Source organism: Mandrillus leucophaeus, unplaced genomic scaffold, assembly GCF_000951045.1.
Source record: "Mandrillus leucophaeus isolate KB7577 unplaced genomic scaffold, Mleu.le_1.0 Scaffold545, whole genome shotgun sequence".
Classification (NCBI taxonomy): Eukaryota; Metazoa; Chordata; class Mammalia; order Primates; family Cercopithecidae; genus Mandrillus; species Mandrillus leucophaeus.
In genome coordinates, this window is record NW_012105864.1 from 133,631 (window position 1) to 149,834 (window position 16,204).

The following is a 16,204-nucleotide window of genomic DNA, read 5'->3' on the forward strand; positions in this document are numbered from 1 at the left end:
CTTTCCCCCTCGCTTGCCCCTGGCTGCCGAGCTCTAGGACGCACCGCGCTAAACCTAGGGCAGCTCCGGGCTCTCTGGCCAGGGCCACCACCACAAGAAAGATGTTTAAGTGCCGCCATTTTGCATGGTGGCAAACAAATTTCTTTGTGACTTTTGTTTTCCCGCCCAGATCTTGCTGTCCTCTGAATGGGTGACGATGTCGACCCCCGGGGCGGGCGGCAGGGCCCGCGCCGCGGCACCTCCTGCGCAGCCTCTCGGCCAGTCGGCCTTGGGACCAGGCCTGGCGGGAGCGGGGGGCCGCAGGGCGCGCGGGGGCCGGCCCTCGGAGCCTGGAACGCCTCCCCTCACTTGGCGCTCCTTTTGTGTGTCCCGAAGTCATCGCCCACCCTGGCACACGCACACGCAGCCTCGCCGTTTCTCACCTTCTCGCCTAGGCCTCATCTCCGCTCCCCAGGCAAATGGGGCCCAGCTCTTCGCATTGGGAGGAGGGCTGGCCGAGGCCTCCAAAAGGCGCGTGTGGATCGCCAGTGGCAAAGGGTTGCGGCTTTCCCCTGGGCCAGCGTGGCCGCGAACGCCTTCTGGGAAGTGGCCCAAGACCAGAGGCCCTGGGTGGTGGGGAGGGCGCGGGGGGGCGCAGGCAGGGCCGGGCGCAACTCCCACAGTGGGAGAAATGGGATGAGGCCCGGCTGGCTGGGTTTGGCGCGTGGTTCCCGTCCCTGGGTACCTCTCCGTGCATCTGCAAGGGGAATGATGGCCTGGAAACGGGAAACGTGAGACAGTGACCTGGAAAGCCACCCTCGGTTGGGGAGGTTGGAGTGCAGCAATGCAAACAAAGCTGCTACCGGGGAAGAGGGGAAACAGAGGTGCACCGCAGCTAGGTCACAGGAAAGTGCAACAAGCTTGTTTTCCCGGGTGTTTAAAATGCAGCCCCAGTTGTAAAGTGTGTGAAATTACGCACTGGTCTCTTAAAGAGTGCCTAATTTATAGTAAATAGCAAGGTCTTTGTAAATGGCTTTATTATGTTGTTTCTTGTTAATTGTTGAGAAAATCCCCATTGTTGAGTGTGAAAGGCTTTATGAGCTAACCTGGTCCTCGGCGCAATCACAGGGCAGTAAATGGCCGCTCGGCCTCCAAGGCCCCGCGCGGGAGCCGTCGCCCGCCGAGAGTGCCTCGGGGACCTCTGGAGATGCTGCCTCGGCCTGGGAAGAAAGTGGTCAGGCTTTCCAGGTTTTAATTAATGGGAAGGCGTGTTTGGAACTCTCAGGCCCCCAAAAGCAGCTGGTTGAGTGCGGCAGGGGGAACCGGGCGCGCCGGGGGGACCCCGGCCGAGAGGGCAACCGGGAAGCGGAGGGAGCCCCGGCTCCCCTCTTCGGTCACAGGCCGCCGGGGGTCGCGCCTAGGCCTGCGGGTCCGGGGCGCCGGCTCGAGCCGCGCTGCGGTGGGATTAGATCTTGGGCTTTGTCTCCAGTTCTCCAGACGCTTGGAACGCGGGATCGGGCCGGTTCGGTCAGGTCTGCGGAACCCAAAAATGCCTACCGGGCCTGGAGACCGCAGGGTCTGCGGGACAGAGCAGGCTCCGGGGACAGCTCCAGGCCCCAGCTCAGGCCTCTTGTCTTTTGTTTAAAGGGATCTCCATCTCTCTCTTCTTTCCCTCACCCCCTGTTTCTTTCCCCCCTCTCGCCCTTTCTTTTTCTCCCTCTCTCTCCCTCTTACACACACACACACACACACACACACACACACACACTCCATTAGAAACTAAAATGGAATCGGAAGACGAGAAATAAGAGAAAGGGGTTTTGGTTTTGTGTGTTGAACAAGGAAAAATAATGTCTTTTTTAAGATAAAATATTCCTATCTCCTTTTCCCATCTCCTCCACTTCCTTTTCCACCCAGTTGGGACCTGGAAAGGGTATGGGCAAAACCAGGCAGGCGCTGGATTCCTTGGATTAACTTTGAGGAGACGACCCGTTGGGGTCCTGCAGGACGGGAGAGGACAAGCGGAGAGTGCCTCCCCGGCCTCGGCCCCGAGGCCTTTCCCGGGATTTAGGACCCGGTGGGTCGGGGGAAAAGCAGCAGCCGCCTCTCCGCAGCCTCTGAGCTCTGGCAGTGCAGTTAGAAGGAAGACAATTCCTTACTGGGCCTACAAGGGTGGAAGAAAACCTGGGTTAGGTGGGCTGCATGTGAGGGTTTAGACATCAGCTAATGCAAATCACAAGGAGATGTTAATTCCAGTCGGAAAAGCCTATATTCAGCTATCTTCCTTCCCTTCTAAGATGGCCCTCTGCTTGCTTGCGCGCTAGCTCTCACCAAATTAGCTATTACGTGAAATCCCCCTGGGTTTAAGGCACTTGTTTCACGGATTCGCGTACAACCCATATTAACTATGCACTTTCTGCTATTCCTCTTGTGACTGTCCTTGCCTCTTCCTTCTTTGCGGAGAGTATGATGCATTTTATTTTAGCCCAATCGATGCGTGCAAATACTGGGATAACACAACCCACACTTCTGCAATGGAGGCTGTTTTCAAAATTGAGTTTAGGGATCAATACTAAGTCGAAATGCTCCAAATTGCACGAATTCACCAAATTCAAGCCCTGGGCTTCCAAGCCCCTATCCTGACTGATAAACGCACTCTCAGATAGCTGTGCTTCCACCGTTCCTGCCTCTCAAAACAGGATGTTTTCGTCTAGTGTATTTGGCTTTCCCTAAAGATCACTCGGGTTTGCTTGGAAAAACACGACCCCAAAACCTGTGGTGTGAAACTCTTGTCGATGGCTTCCGTACAGGTCTCCTCTCACATTTGCCTTGCGGACTGCCATCTCCCTTTCTTTATTTTCCTGGGACCGAACAGCAGCACCTAGCAGTGCCACGCTCCGAAAACGTTTGCTCAGCTGAATAAATGCTTTACTGGTCAGGGAGCAGCCCTATCCTGTGCCACTACTTAGCTCCCACGCTGTCTTCTTCGCCCAGAGCTGAGCTGCTTCGATTGCAGCACAGCGAGCTCTCTATTCTTTTCGGGCTGCGGCCATGGCTGCGGGGCGACTGGTGCCTAACCGGGTGTGTGCGTGTGGCGGGGGCGGGGGGCGCGAGGGGGACAAGGCGGGGAAGGGCAGTGGTTGTCCCCTTTTGCAAGAAATGTTTAAGGCCGTAGAGGTGTGTATGTGGGGGGTGGGAGGGATTCCAAAAGAGAATCAGAAGAGCTTGCTGCCCACAGATGTGTATGTATATAGTCTAAAAAGAATATATGGGAAACAACCCAAATACCTAGGATGCCAGGGTGTCCCTGATTCCTTAATTCCTGCTGTCTGGATCTTCCTTCAGAGTAGATAACTGGAACAAGAAAGAAAAAGGTGGAGAGATAATAGCAGGCAGTCTAGAGGCCTTCCAGTAAGATGCAGTTATTCATCTAATCATTGCCATCAACACGTTTGTGTTGGACCCTTTTTGCATGGAAAAGGCTCAGCAGTCAGTTGACTTAGACCCTAAAATATCACCAGGCTAGCAGAGGGCAGCTCTGCAAAGGCCTTCTCCAGCCCCAGTGCACAGAAGGAAGGGAGGGAAAAGAAAAAAAGAGAAACCACCTGAGTGGCAGCTTACCCTCATCTTCCTCAAGCCACCAAAACAAACAAACAAACTCAGAATTCTCCGGGATGCTGGGAGAAGCACATGTAGGGCACCGGAGGTTGAAATGGAATTTCTGTTGTTAGTGCTTGCCCTCTTTAAGATCAGTTTAAGTTGGTTCTAGGAAAAACACAATACTTGTGGTAAGTGATGAGCAGTAGAAAGGAAACACTGTGTGGAAGAGAGGCTGCACTGAGTGGAGGTAGCTGACCTCCTCCCCCTTTCCTGTGAAAGTTAGATATATAAGAGCTCTGAAGGCTACCACTTGGTCAGTAGGCAGGGGTTTCATTCTCAGCAAGGGCCTAGATTCTTGGATATTCAGGAATAAAGACACATTTTACATTCATTCTCTCATCTCTCCCCCCGACACCCCACCCCGCCACTGCCTCCCTTCAAATGAATACCCTGATTGTCAGTGGTGCAAATGTCTGAGATTAGTTTTCTTCCTCTACGTTGGGTCCAAATATGCAGACCAGTGTGGCTGGTTAAGCTTTCAGATGTCTAGTTATCCTATCCATTCAAAGTCAAACCTGCATGATATAATGGGAATTGCCTTGAACAGGTTTATTTACCTTTCTCTCCTTTTCCCTGTATCTTCTGTTTTCTCTCTCCTCCTACTCTCTCAGCTTTTCCCCTTCTTCCCTTCCCCCTACCCAACCCTTGCACCCAGGTGAAGGCTACATTGGGAAATACCCATATTTAGTAATATTTGCCCTAGAAGTGGAAAGAGGGTAAGATCTGGACTTAAACCAATGCTGAGAGAAGCAGTGTGGGAGCCTGCAGTGATCCTGAGCTTCCTTGCTGGGGTGAGGGGCCAGGGCTTTCCAGCCTCTTGTCCTGCATGTGCTGAGCTATTCTGGTTAGGCTATAAAAAACAGCATGTATCTCAAGACCAGGAGAGCTGCACTCCATAAACACATGGCTATGGTTCTAACATGGAGCACATTGCCAGATGCAAATGTAAAGAGATGCTTTTAATTTTGTTCCCAGTGTTATACATCATGTGGCAAATTGGCCTTCAGGAAGCCAATTTTTATTTTTTCTGTTAATAATAAATACTTTTTAAACAAACTTAAACATTTATGATTGATAATTAAAAGGGTGTACATCACTACTACCGGAATGTTTCTTATCTGATTTTAAAGAGAGGTGGGATCTCTTTTTTTTTTCCCCTTTCCTAAATAAGGAAGATTTGTAAGTGGAAGATCTTGGTTAACATTCAAATCATTCAAATTGTTCAATTGTTTTGCTACTCATGACTTTAAGAAAATTAAAAAAAATTTAATTATTGTGTTTTTTATCCTTTTACATCTTTATGCACCATAAATTTAAAAGTAAATTAGGAAATTAGTTACACACTTCTGTCATCTTCTTTAAAGAAACTACCTCTGAAACATCTACTTTCCCTAATACAGCCAGTATTTCTTATTATCTTATACATTTCAGTCTGTTTGTAATTTAAGATTACCATTAAACAGGAGAAAAACAACTTATTTTGTAGAATGTAAGTCGGAAAGAAATATAACTTATTTTGTAGACTTAAGGAGGTTACAAGTATTTCTAAAATTTTGTCCTTTCTGTGAGTCTCTAACTGGTTTATCTGAAAAGGATCTGATCCTACCACACATGAAGGCACTACATATAATATCCTGACACAACAGAAGGATTTCTAGATGAATTGGAAGCATCCTGATTGTGAATATCCTATCTTTTCCTGTTTTGAACCACTACTTTAGTGTATACTCCAAGATTGATTTTAACTGTGATCTCCTTCAAGAAAAAAAAAAAAAAGTGCAAAAAAATAATATTAAGAAAAAGAGAAGGCCGGGCATGGTGGCTCATGCCTGTCATCCCAGCACTTTGGGAGGCTGAGGAGGCAGGCAGATCACTTGAGTTCAGGGGTTTGAGACCAGCGCGGCCAACGTGTTGAAACTCCATCTCTATTAAAAATACAAAAATTAGCCCGGCATGGTGGTGGGTGCCTGTAATCCTAGCTCCTTGGGAGGCCGAGGCAGGAGAAACGCTTGAACCTGGGAGGCAGGCGGAGGTTGCAGTGAGCGGAGATCATGCCACTGCACTCCAGTCTGTGCGACAGAGTGAGACTCTGTCTCAAAAAAAAAAAAAAAAAAAAAAAGAAGAAGAAGGAGGAGGGAAGCAGGAAGTCTTTTATAAATTCTGTTAGAACCATTGATCCCAGTTACCTGCTATAATGTGAATGGAATCATTATGGCTGTTGCATTGACGTGGTTCCTCCATTCAGGATCCTGGCCAAAGGAATAGCATGTCAACGTGTAAAATTCTAGCCAAAGATAAGCCATTACAATGGAAATCGTGATGTGCAAAGTCTCATTGAAGCCAATGAAACTGAGTGTAATATCCATATAGCATTCTCATCTGCTTGCTCCAGGATTTAGTATGCGGCTCTGCATCGAAATGAGATTATGCATGTAAAATGCCAATATAGAATACACTGCCCAATAAAACATTAGAAAAGCAACTTACAGCCCATATACATGGGCTTTACTTAAATTTGAACTTCAAGTGCAAAATAAACCACAGTGCCATCAGAACACTAAATCTACAAAATGTCCTCACTCTGGTTTTTCATGCTGCTTTCTGCATGATTCCCTCAGCCCCCCTCCTATTCAAACACAGTTCTTTTAAGGGCACTCTTCAAATCATCTAACAATTCCCAAAGGGTATTCCAGGAGTCTCTTAAAGTGTCTTTCTAAATTAAAAGGCTCCAAACAATTTAAGTGCATTTTTGAACCAAAAATATCAGAAAATATTTGGGCTTGCAAACCTATGGGTGTGTAACCAGAAGAAAGGGACGAAAGAGAAAACACCCCCACAGTGGATTACAAGGTTATGGGACAGGTCACTAGGAAAGGGAAATAAAACTGAATGTTAGGTTGGGCTTGTAAATTATGCACCTTTCAAGGAAAGAGGTTTAAGGTCTCTTCACTGAAGGGTTTTTTCCCATCCATTTTGCTATTAATTCTTAACTCTTGGTAGGCAGTTCTTTAATGAGGTTGTTTGTGGCAGGTTAATTTTATCCAATCTACTAAGCTCCTCATTTTCCCTTTTAAGTGCACTGCTGCCTACAGCTTTCAGCATTTTCCATACCAGAAGAAAACAGAATAAGCGTGAAGTTGCCTGGCTGGGCTGAGAATTAAAGGCGTTTTGTGGACAGATAAACAGAGGACCTGGACAGATGGGAGTGGGAGGGTAGAAACTGGGCTGAGTTGAGGGCATGAGGGAGAGAATTCGGTCTTAGGAGAGCAATGACCCTAGGAGTGTCATATATTAAATATTGCAGCAATCGATTTCAATACCCCAAGTGGACATGGGAATAAAAATTCACCACAAGCTGAAGTGATTAGGAATGCTTTGTTGTGAGGGGAAAAATGTGATTTTCTCCAGATCCTTTTTGTTCAGGTTAGAAGAGGCCTAGACAATCCAAGTGTAGGCCCTGGACTCCCCATTTGGGGTATAGCCCTAAAGGTTAGTCATATCTCAATGGCGCTTCTGCTTAGTGAAACGATGAGCCTTTGTACCAAGGGGATTAAATATCAACCACAATTATGGGCTGGTCACTCTAGGAGCTTTCCTCCCAAATCAGAGAAGAGTACATTTTGGAGAGGCTGCCTCTTTCCTCTGTGTTAGTCTTTGTTTCAGCATCGGGACAAAGCAGTTGCTTTGCACAATTCTTCTTTCACTAAAATCCAGGGAAAAATGCACAATATAGTTTTCAGAAGGTTGATTCACAATAGCAGGCCATAAAAACAGCCTTTGGTGCTACGTAGGGAAGAATATTTTTGAAATGTCATTCTGGGGACAAAAGTATGAAACTGTGATCCATGCAGGGACAAATACCCACTACCACACATGATTTCATTAGTGATTTCATAATTGGGTGGGATTTTCTGTTATTTATTTATTTTTTTTAACTGAATCCAGCTCTTAGGCATTCATGCTATGAACTGTGTTCTCTCAGTCCAGGAATCTGTTTAGGGATTTGGGGTAGTCACTGTGGAGGCTGCTTGGAGCCGGGGGATTGTTTTCAGTCACAGCCTGATGGGCAAAGCCTGGGCTCTTCACACTGGGGACACCAAGTCGGCTGCTAGGGACACACTGCTGGATGCCTGCATGCAGCGGTGGCAGCTCCTGCAGCTGCCTCCTCCTTCAGTGTGGCTGCCACAAATCTGAGAAAGACATGCAGCATCATACAAAGGATTTCTTTAATGAGGATGACTTCCTCAGAGCGACTGTAGACTGTGGTTCTGCTCTGGCCTCTCTTTCCCTCTACTCCATCTTTTCCTACCTGTGATATCCTTCCTTATACAGAGGCCTGGGGTTGGAGAAAGCAACAACCCCCATCCCCCAACACATACACACACAACCACTACTCTCTCTCTGACAACCCAGAGGCTGATTTCTATTTTACCCTGGTAGTTGAGTGAGGATGGACTGAGTCAGGCTAGAATTGCAGAGTTGGGCAAAAGCAAACATATGTTTATACATATCTACACTTCCTCCCTTCTCTACCATGGTCTTCTACTCTCATCACAAATGATGACTTGCTCTCACTTGGAGTTTGGTTGTAAGTACTAGATGTACTTGTCTATAAGGACCTCCTTACCTGGGAATGGTCCAGGCAGGAGGAGGAACCCTAAGCCCATTTCTTGGGAATCTAATGTGGGCTGACCTTGGCTGGATTAAGGCTGAGATTGATTATGCAACAAAGCACCTAGGTTTTCGCAGCTTGAATCTCCCTGGCTTTCTGTGGAGTGATGACTGGCTACAGGGAGGCTATTATGCCTTATAAAGCTATTTATCTCCCCGAAGCTACATGGCCTATTCCTCTCTTCAGGTTGGGGAGAGGGGTAGATTGGGTCCAGTCAGGTGCAAGAGTAAAATTCACTCAGAAAAGTTACTTTGAGAAAGTGTTAATAGTTATTGAAACCAGTTTTTTTAGAGTGTGGGAAACACTGAGTTATGGGGCAATTTGGATAAGAAAGGAATCGTTCCATTTTGTGCTGATCCCCTTTGGTCATCTTTTATTCTGCATCTCCCCTGCTCCTCTTCCTCCCTGCCCCCCATCCTTCTCTTCCCTGCTTCTTCTTCTGCCTTTCCTCCTCCTCTTCTTTATTTTAAATCATGTCAGAAGAACAAGCAGGTCGAAAGCACCAATGGGCTTACACTGTGAGGGCCTCTGCTGCAGCTGAAACAAGGCCTGGCTGTGTCTGAGCAGGTGGCACAGAGAGCAGAGATTCTTGTTCTTGTGTGACCAAGGGGTAATCTGGAGACAAGGAATCACCTTGGGGGAAGACATGTGGGTGGGGTCTCTCTGTCCCAGGTCACTGAGGGAGTTTCTGGGCCCAGGGCCTAAGCCGAAGAACCCTGAAGGCCTGCTCTGGTGTAGGGTACCTGTTGCTGGAAGCTGTGTGGGGAGCCTCTGGCCCCGCCGGCCTACTGTAAGTCCTGGGGTTAGGTCGGGCTCCCCCTGGGGTTGCTGGATTCACCTGTCATTACGCTCACTGCCCAGGGCCCCTGACAAACCTCCACAATGTGGGGCTGAACAAGGGCGCTTAAGGTTCACTGATCTGTGTGTAGAACTTTGCAAAACTGCAAATAAGCGAGAAAATTTGGCTATTCTTGTGACAGGAGATACAAGTTTGCACTTAACATGGAAGCATGAGAAAAAGAAGGAGGAAAAACCCCTTCTGGCCCAAAGCCCCACTGTAATCTCCAGAACAATTTCATTTCCTCTGCAGCACCCTGGCTACCCTCGCCCAGGCCTCAGAAAGGTCAGAGGGAGAAGGAGCTTAAGAGCAGGGTGGCGACGCAGAGGGGTGGCTAGGCCGTTGGCCAGGTCGCAGGTGATGGCCGGCTGTGTGATGCGAGCGCGCAGGATGGAAGGCCGCAGGACGAGGGAGGGGCAGAGCCACGGCTTTTGGAAGGGTTTGGTGTTTTCTAGAGGGCTTTTTCTCAGGAATTTGCACGGTCCGCCTCTGGGGCGGCTTATTGGGGCTCTCCCCAGCCCCTGCTAGCAGAACAGGTCGCAGGGAGCTCAGGTTTCCGCCCAAGCTTCGCGCCCCCTGGCCGCCAGCACTTCGCCGGCCTCTACCAACAGGCCTTTCCCGCTTGCTGAGAAAGGGAAAAGCGCGCGCCCCGGCCGCGGCGGGCTGAGATCACGTTTGTGCCGAGCAACTCCGGTACTCCCGGGGAAGCCAAACTGCTCCCTAGCAGCTGCGTCAACCTCGCACGGCTGCGCGGGCCGGACAGCTTGTTCCCCGGAAGGGGCTCCCGCAAGCTGCAGCCGAGATCCCCAGTGGTTGCGCGGCTGCCAGGAACCTGCGGGTCGCAGAGAGAAGCAGGCCGCGGGAAGCATTACCTCTCCCCTCCAAAGGGGAACTTGGAACTTTTGAACCCTTTACTTTAAAGTGATCGATCGTGCTCCACCAGAGAGCGGCTCCACCTCCTGTTCCCATCTCCGCCGCCTTCCCTTGTCACCTCGGCTCTAAGTGTTCGTGGAGGTCGCGCGGGGCGCGCGGGGTCGTGCGTTTGGCGCTCTGTGCTGCCAACGCGAGCACCCAACACCTAAGCGGCTGTCGCGATTTTGGGGGAATCCCGATCTGAGAACCCAGAACTGGGACATTGGTGCGTTCCTCCTTGCCCACAGCCCTCTAGGTGCAACACGCCAGCGACGGCTTTTCCCAGGAAATCCGTCCCTGCCCCCCTCCAAAGAAGTCCTCGCAGGAGCCGGGCTCCGCACTGGGAGGCTTCAGGGAACGGAGCACTGGGGCTCAAAGCCTCCACGAGTTAAGCTGATTATTAATTTGTGCTGGTGGGAGCCGGTAGCACGCTCGACGCCTTTGGCTTTGGGAATTGTGCGGGAGCTGGGACGGAGGCAGGAATGACCCAGGGTTGCGACTGGGAAATGCGAGTTGCGGAGGCTCCCGGACGTATCTGAGTGGGCTGGGTAGAACTCCGGGAGCAAAGGTTAGCTCTTCCTCGCCCCTAAATAAATTCCTAGTTAACTAGTGTAGACTAAACACGTTAATAGTATTAAGTGGTGAAAATAGGGTTGAAAGTGGGGGCATGTCAACTGGACCCAGACCGGGTCATACTTCTCCTCTGGTGACAAATCAGGGTGCTTCCAATACGAAAATAGAAAATAGAAATGTAACATTCAACTGGACGAATTAATTTTTGACGGATTTACGGTATGATTTTCTTTCAAGCAGTATTCATTGGTTCTTTCCATCCATAGTGCGGTCCAAAGACAGAAATATAAACAAGCACTTTTTGCTTTGCGGAAACCCCTTAACAGTATCTCCCAAAGAAAGATCAAGACACTTTGTGAATTTTCCCCAGATAATGCCTCATATTCCGAATGACTGATCAGAGAACTCCGGTATTGTTAAATAAAATGAGAGGAAGGCGAGTGACGTGGGAGTCGAACAATGGCATTTCTGAATCAGTTTGCTTGATTGACATTTGGGAGCTTCATGACCCCAGGGAACAGGACTCATTACGGTGAATACACCAAAACATCAACCAAGATTAGAACTCTAGATCCTGTTTTAATCCCATTTCAGTCCAAATTATAGTGGGAAAATATAAAATCCAAGTGGAGAGAATCACTCTGTTATATATTGACCTAAAGTTTTAATTATACTAAGGAGAAAATAAAAGTGGAAACCCTATATATTTTCCAACACTTTAGATAGAGCACTGACAAGGAAAATGCATGGATTTGGTAGTGGAGGTACTAAGAATATTTGTGTGGTATAAAACATGTCATACTTGGGAGACACTTTATCGGAAAAATAAGTAGAGAGTTTTTTGTATACATGAGAAAAATATTATAACCCTTTCCACTTAAAAAGTGAAGATCATTGATGCCCCAAAATAACTGAGGCTAAGAAATAATTAGATACCTTAAAGCTACAGTCTAAATTTCCATAACTGTTTGGAAGACTTCTCTCCAACATGGGAGGGGAATTTGTTTTTTAATGTCAAAGGTTGTGTTAGTGTGTACATTTAACCCAGGAAATTGTAAGAACTATCTTCAACTCAAGTTGGAAAAAGGGAATGTGTTTGAGCAAAGTCTATTTTTAACAACAGAAAAGTGTGAGTTAAAGTGGACTGTGTGTTAGGTTGGGAATATAATCATGGCAAATTCACTATACAAGTATTTTTGATTCTTCAATGGAACTATCCTCAAATTTTAGAAACTTGAAAAATTGAAGTCTTAACTATTGTGTATTAAACTGAACCAAGAGATCACAGAAAGACAAAGCTGTGGTAAAAGATGTTATAATTATATTCTCACATATTTAGTAGGAAAATCACAGCAAAGGAAATGTACCAGGAAGATATGAAATAGAACAAATATGTTACAAATAATGGAGTAGAAGGAGTTGCTGCACAATATAGCTTCACAATCTTATATTTTGAGGGGTAGGTTTTAATGAGAAGCCTCTGCATTGCATGGGAACTGGCAGAAGAATTATTTATGCAGTAAGAAGGAACAAAAATTAATTATTAGGAGCTCAGTAATCACCAAATAAACTCTAAGCTTGGAGGTTAAAAATCGACGGTTATCTTCATGTTCAATTATACAGTATCAGTTACTAATACAACTGATGTTTCAGTGTCTCAGCGAGACCAGATACCATCTTCTATGGAGCTATCTTGGTATTAATTAATGACTGCTTTATTCTCATGATTTGCAAGGAAAAATAGGGGTCGTGTCACATTAAAATTAAGATTATCTTAGTTTATCTGGGCTCTTAAACAAAGATCATTCAAAGTAATTATATTTTGAATTAACCGACGTAGGCAATTTATCTCGGTTTTTTGTTTGTTTGTTTGTTCAAAGACAGGAAAATAAAGATCAGAAATAAGCAAAGTTTCATTTTGAAGATAGAAAGAACCAAACAAACGTGTCTTGACTTTTGCAATATTTCCCTTGCTAAAGGGGGAATGAGGGAACTGTAAAAGACGTGACTTTGCAAAGTCAAGTCCTTTTTAAAAGACTCGGATCGAAATTCTTGCTGTGCAACAAGGATTCAAGTTTGATTAATTTTCTGCAAGCGACGTGACAGCGGTGTTTTAAAAGATTAATTAAAATTGAAGTGATACGGAGCAGGAATTCAACCTGCAGAGGCGTCCCTGGCGCCTTAGGGGGCTTTGCAAGCGAGTCCCAAGCCCGAACTGCGGGCTTTCCCGAGCCTGGGACGCAACTCCCCGTCTCCTGGAGAGGAACGCGGAATTTGGCAGGGCGCCCGCCTGGCCGCCTGGCATCCTGAGCTGGCCGCCAGCTCTCGGGGGGTGGGGCCGGGGTGTGTCCTGGGGAACCCGCTGCTGAAAGAACAGCTAGCGCAGCTCGCGACGAGCCCAGTGAGGACCAGGGTCACACCGAGAGGCCGGAGGGGGCTCCAGGCAGCCTGGAGCTGACGGCGCCGGGCTGCGTCCTCTTCACCTGGGGGTGGGGGGTGGGGGCACCTACTTTGTGACCCGGCTGGTGCCGAGCTCCCTCTACCGTGGGAGCTTGCAGGGGTGCGGGGGTGTGAGTGGCGCTCCGCGGACTCGCGTCTACAGTACAGAGGACATGCAGGGTTCGGCCGGGGGGCGGCTGCACCGGGGCCTGCCTCGTGGACCTGGACTCGGGACTCCGGGCGGCGCTGCCCAGTGCCATTGCCTCAGCCACGTCTCCCACCTCTCTGCTCTGTTTCCCGCCCCACCTTTCCCTTACTCCCGCATCCCTGTCTCCTCGCTTCCCTCCGCGACGCCTCCATCCGAGTATGAAACGAAGCTGAACGCATTGGTAACTGTGCTCAAGAAGATACAATCGCGGGAGCCCTCAGGGTGGCGCACGGCGGAGAGGCGACGCGGGTGGCGCTGCAGAGGGTACGGTGGGGGGCGGGGAAGAGGGGGGAGTTCGTGTGCAATTAGCTTCCCCAGGGCGCGGACCACGGTGTCCCCTTCTCTCCAGCTGGGGGTCTTGGGTCCTGGCGCTGAGAGGGCGCGCCTTGCCTCGTTGCCCGGGCAGTGCACCCGTGGGCCCCAGGGCGACGCGGCGGGGGCGGCCCTTGCGACCTGCGGCGGCGCCAGGAAAGCCCTGCCTCTGCAGCGGGTCCCAGGGGTTGGGCCTGGAAGGGTCCCTGGGAATGCTCCGCGCCGAGAAGGCTCAGTGGTTGCTCCTCCCCCACACGTCTCCCTGTCCTCCCCTCTTCCCGGGGACCTCGGAGATGGCGGGGAGGTGGGAAGGCAGGCGGGCTTGCAGACAGTGCAGGCTGGGGAGCCGGAGCTCGGGAGCTGGGGGAGTCCGAGTGAGAACGGAAGCACGCGATGGAAGGGGCCAGGGGAGAGGGGGACGGCACCGGGGAGGGCCGGGGTGCGGGGCAGGCGGCAGTCCCTTACCCTCCGAGTGGCGCGGGGGACCTCTTCCCCGGGGAACCCCCACCCAGCCGTTCCCAACCTCGAGAACAAAGGGTCTGGGAAGCACGATCGGGGTTGGGGAGCGGAGGTGGAGGGAGGCAGGAAGGCAGGCAGTGGGGGTAGGGGAGGGCGTCTCCCCACGTTTCCTCTCGCGGCCGAATGATGGAAAGCTCCCTCCTGCAAACGCCTCACTGAGGCCGCTTCTAAATCCGGGAGAGCTCGGGTTCCTTACCTAACGGCTGCACTTCGATCCCTTCCTCCCCCAGAGTCCCCACCCCCTCCGGGGACCGGGGCCCCGGAGCTGCCAGGCCCGCTGCACGCGGCGGCGCGGGAGAAACCACGGGACAGCAGCGCCCCCTGCAGGTACCGGGCGCCTCCACAGCCGCTGCGCCGACCCTACTCTTAAGGTGGCACCACCGGGTTCCCAGCCCGCGTGCGCGGCTCTCGTGGTCCGCAGTCCGCAGCCCTGGCTCCATCGCTGCATGTTTCCCTCGAGCAGTGGGCCTGACCGTCTGGAACGGCCGGAGTGTGCTAATCCCTGCTGCTATCTGCTTGATCCCTTGACCCTACCACCTGCAGGACTTCGTCCGCGGATGCCCAGATAGCGATTTCGACAGGCGAGATTGAAAATTCCCTGCGAGTATATAAGGATGCGTAAGTCTCGCTTCAGGGAGGAACGACCAGAATGGCATTTCTTTAAGCCTAAATCAAACTTTTATTTTCGTTTATAAAAAGCAGAAGGCCAGCATGAAGGGGTCGCGGAGGATTGGCACTTCCACAACCGTAGGACTCTTAGATACAAGTTTTTAGGGTGAGACTGGGCGGTCCGGGGTTCTCCTTCGGCGCTCCTATCTCGCAAACTCGTGGGCAGGTGCGGTGCTAGAGGCCGGGGGCAGCGGCGGACCCGCAGGGTAACCTCGTCTCGCGCACCTCTCGAGCCCCCAGCAGCAGCCCACTCTCGTCCGCATGCTTTATTTATTTGGTGATACCAGGGAAAGTGGAGAAGATCGAAGTGCAGTTTTTCTTTTTTCTTTATTTTTAACTTAATGGTATTAAGTTAATGGTATGTGTATGTGAACTTATGGTATGTGTATGTAAATGGTATGTGTATGTGAACCCACAATCTCTTGGAAATAAGTGTCCTCAGCGAACTCCAGATTTCTAGGGGAAACCTACGTGCCCAGAGCAGGAAACGCACAAGCCAATCCAGGTTCCGGTGCCATCCGCAGTAAATTCCCTTCCTTTTGCACCAAATTCCTCCTCTGCTTCCAGGAGAGGGACCCCCGGGACTGCCGCACACCCAGGACCGGGAGCAGCTGAGCAGAGGGCAGGTGCGAGGGCGCGGGGGAAGGGAGGCTGCCTGCGGACCTGGGGCGCGCAGTTTCCCAGCACCGTGGGAACCTCCAACCCCGGGGCGCTCGGCTTAGGCTCCGCCCTGCCAGGCCTGGGGCCCAGCGGCCCACCTAGTGGGTCCTACCTCGGGGAAACCGAGTCCGCGAGGGGGTCTGGCCGCCGCGAGGGAAGCTCGCCTGGGCAAGTGCCGCGCGGGGTCAGACCCTCCCCAGGGGTTGCAAACCGCAAGCGAAAGTCGAGAGGGGCTGGAGCTTTTCCTCTAATCCGTTTTACACTGTGAAAACCGCAAGCCTGTCGCCCAGACGGCCCCTTTTAAATTGGGAAGCAAATAGACGAAAAACCAAAACAAACGTAGGAGCAGACTTTTCCCAGCTAAGTTTCCCCTCAATAAAAAGCTCGCTTTCTGGGAAAGAGAGAAACTGATCCGCGCTCACTTTTGCTCTCTTGGAGATTCTAGGGGCACTGGGGCGCGCAGGACGCGCGGCGACAACCCCAGCGCGCATGGGGCAGCCTGGACTGTGCCCCTCTCACCACCTCCTTCCCAGGCTTCTCCGTGCTTCGCTCTCCACTGGGGTCCCGCCTCTCCACGGGTCACGCCGAGGTCATATGCTCCTTGCAAGGGGTCCGTGCTTTCTCGTTTGGCCTGAAAGGCACATGTTGGCGCTCGATGTTGGGGCGCAGTGTGTGGTGCGCGTTGATTTGTCTGCTGATCTGGGTTTCTTCCAAGCACCGGGCAGGAAGTGTAGGGGTTTGGGTCGCCAGTCCAGGGGCTCGG

The 16,204-nt window shown here is 50.6% G+C and overlaps 1 protein-coding gene across 1 annotated transcript; it reads left to right on the forward strand.

Annotated features, from left to right (window-relative positions):
- Nucleotides 1–13,009: 13,009 nt before the first annotated feature.
- Nucleotides 13,010–15,852, forward strand: CASC10 (cancer susceptibility candidate 10). The gene is given in 5 exon segments (XM_011997674.1): nt 13,010–13,545; nt 14,343–14,560; nt 14,563–14,647; nt 14,649–15,132; nt 15,171–15,852. Coding segments are annotated over 4 exon segments (657 nt in total). The 5' UTR covers nt 13,010–13,246; the 3' UTR covers nt 14,704–15,132; nt 15,171–15,852.
- The last annotated feature ends 352 nt before the right edge of the window (nt 15,853–16,204 follow it).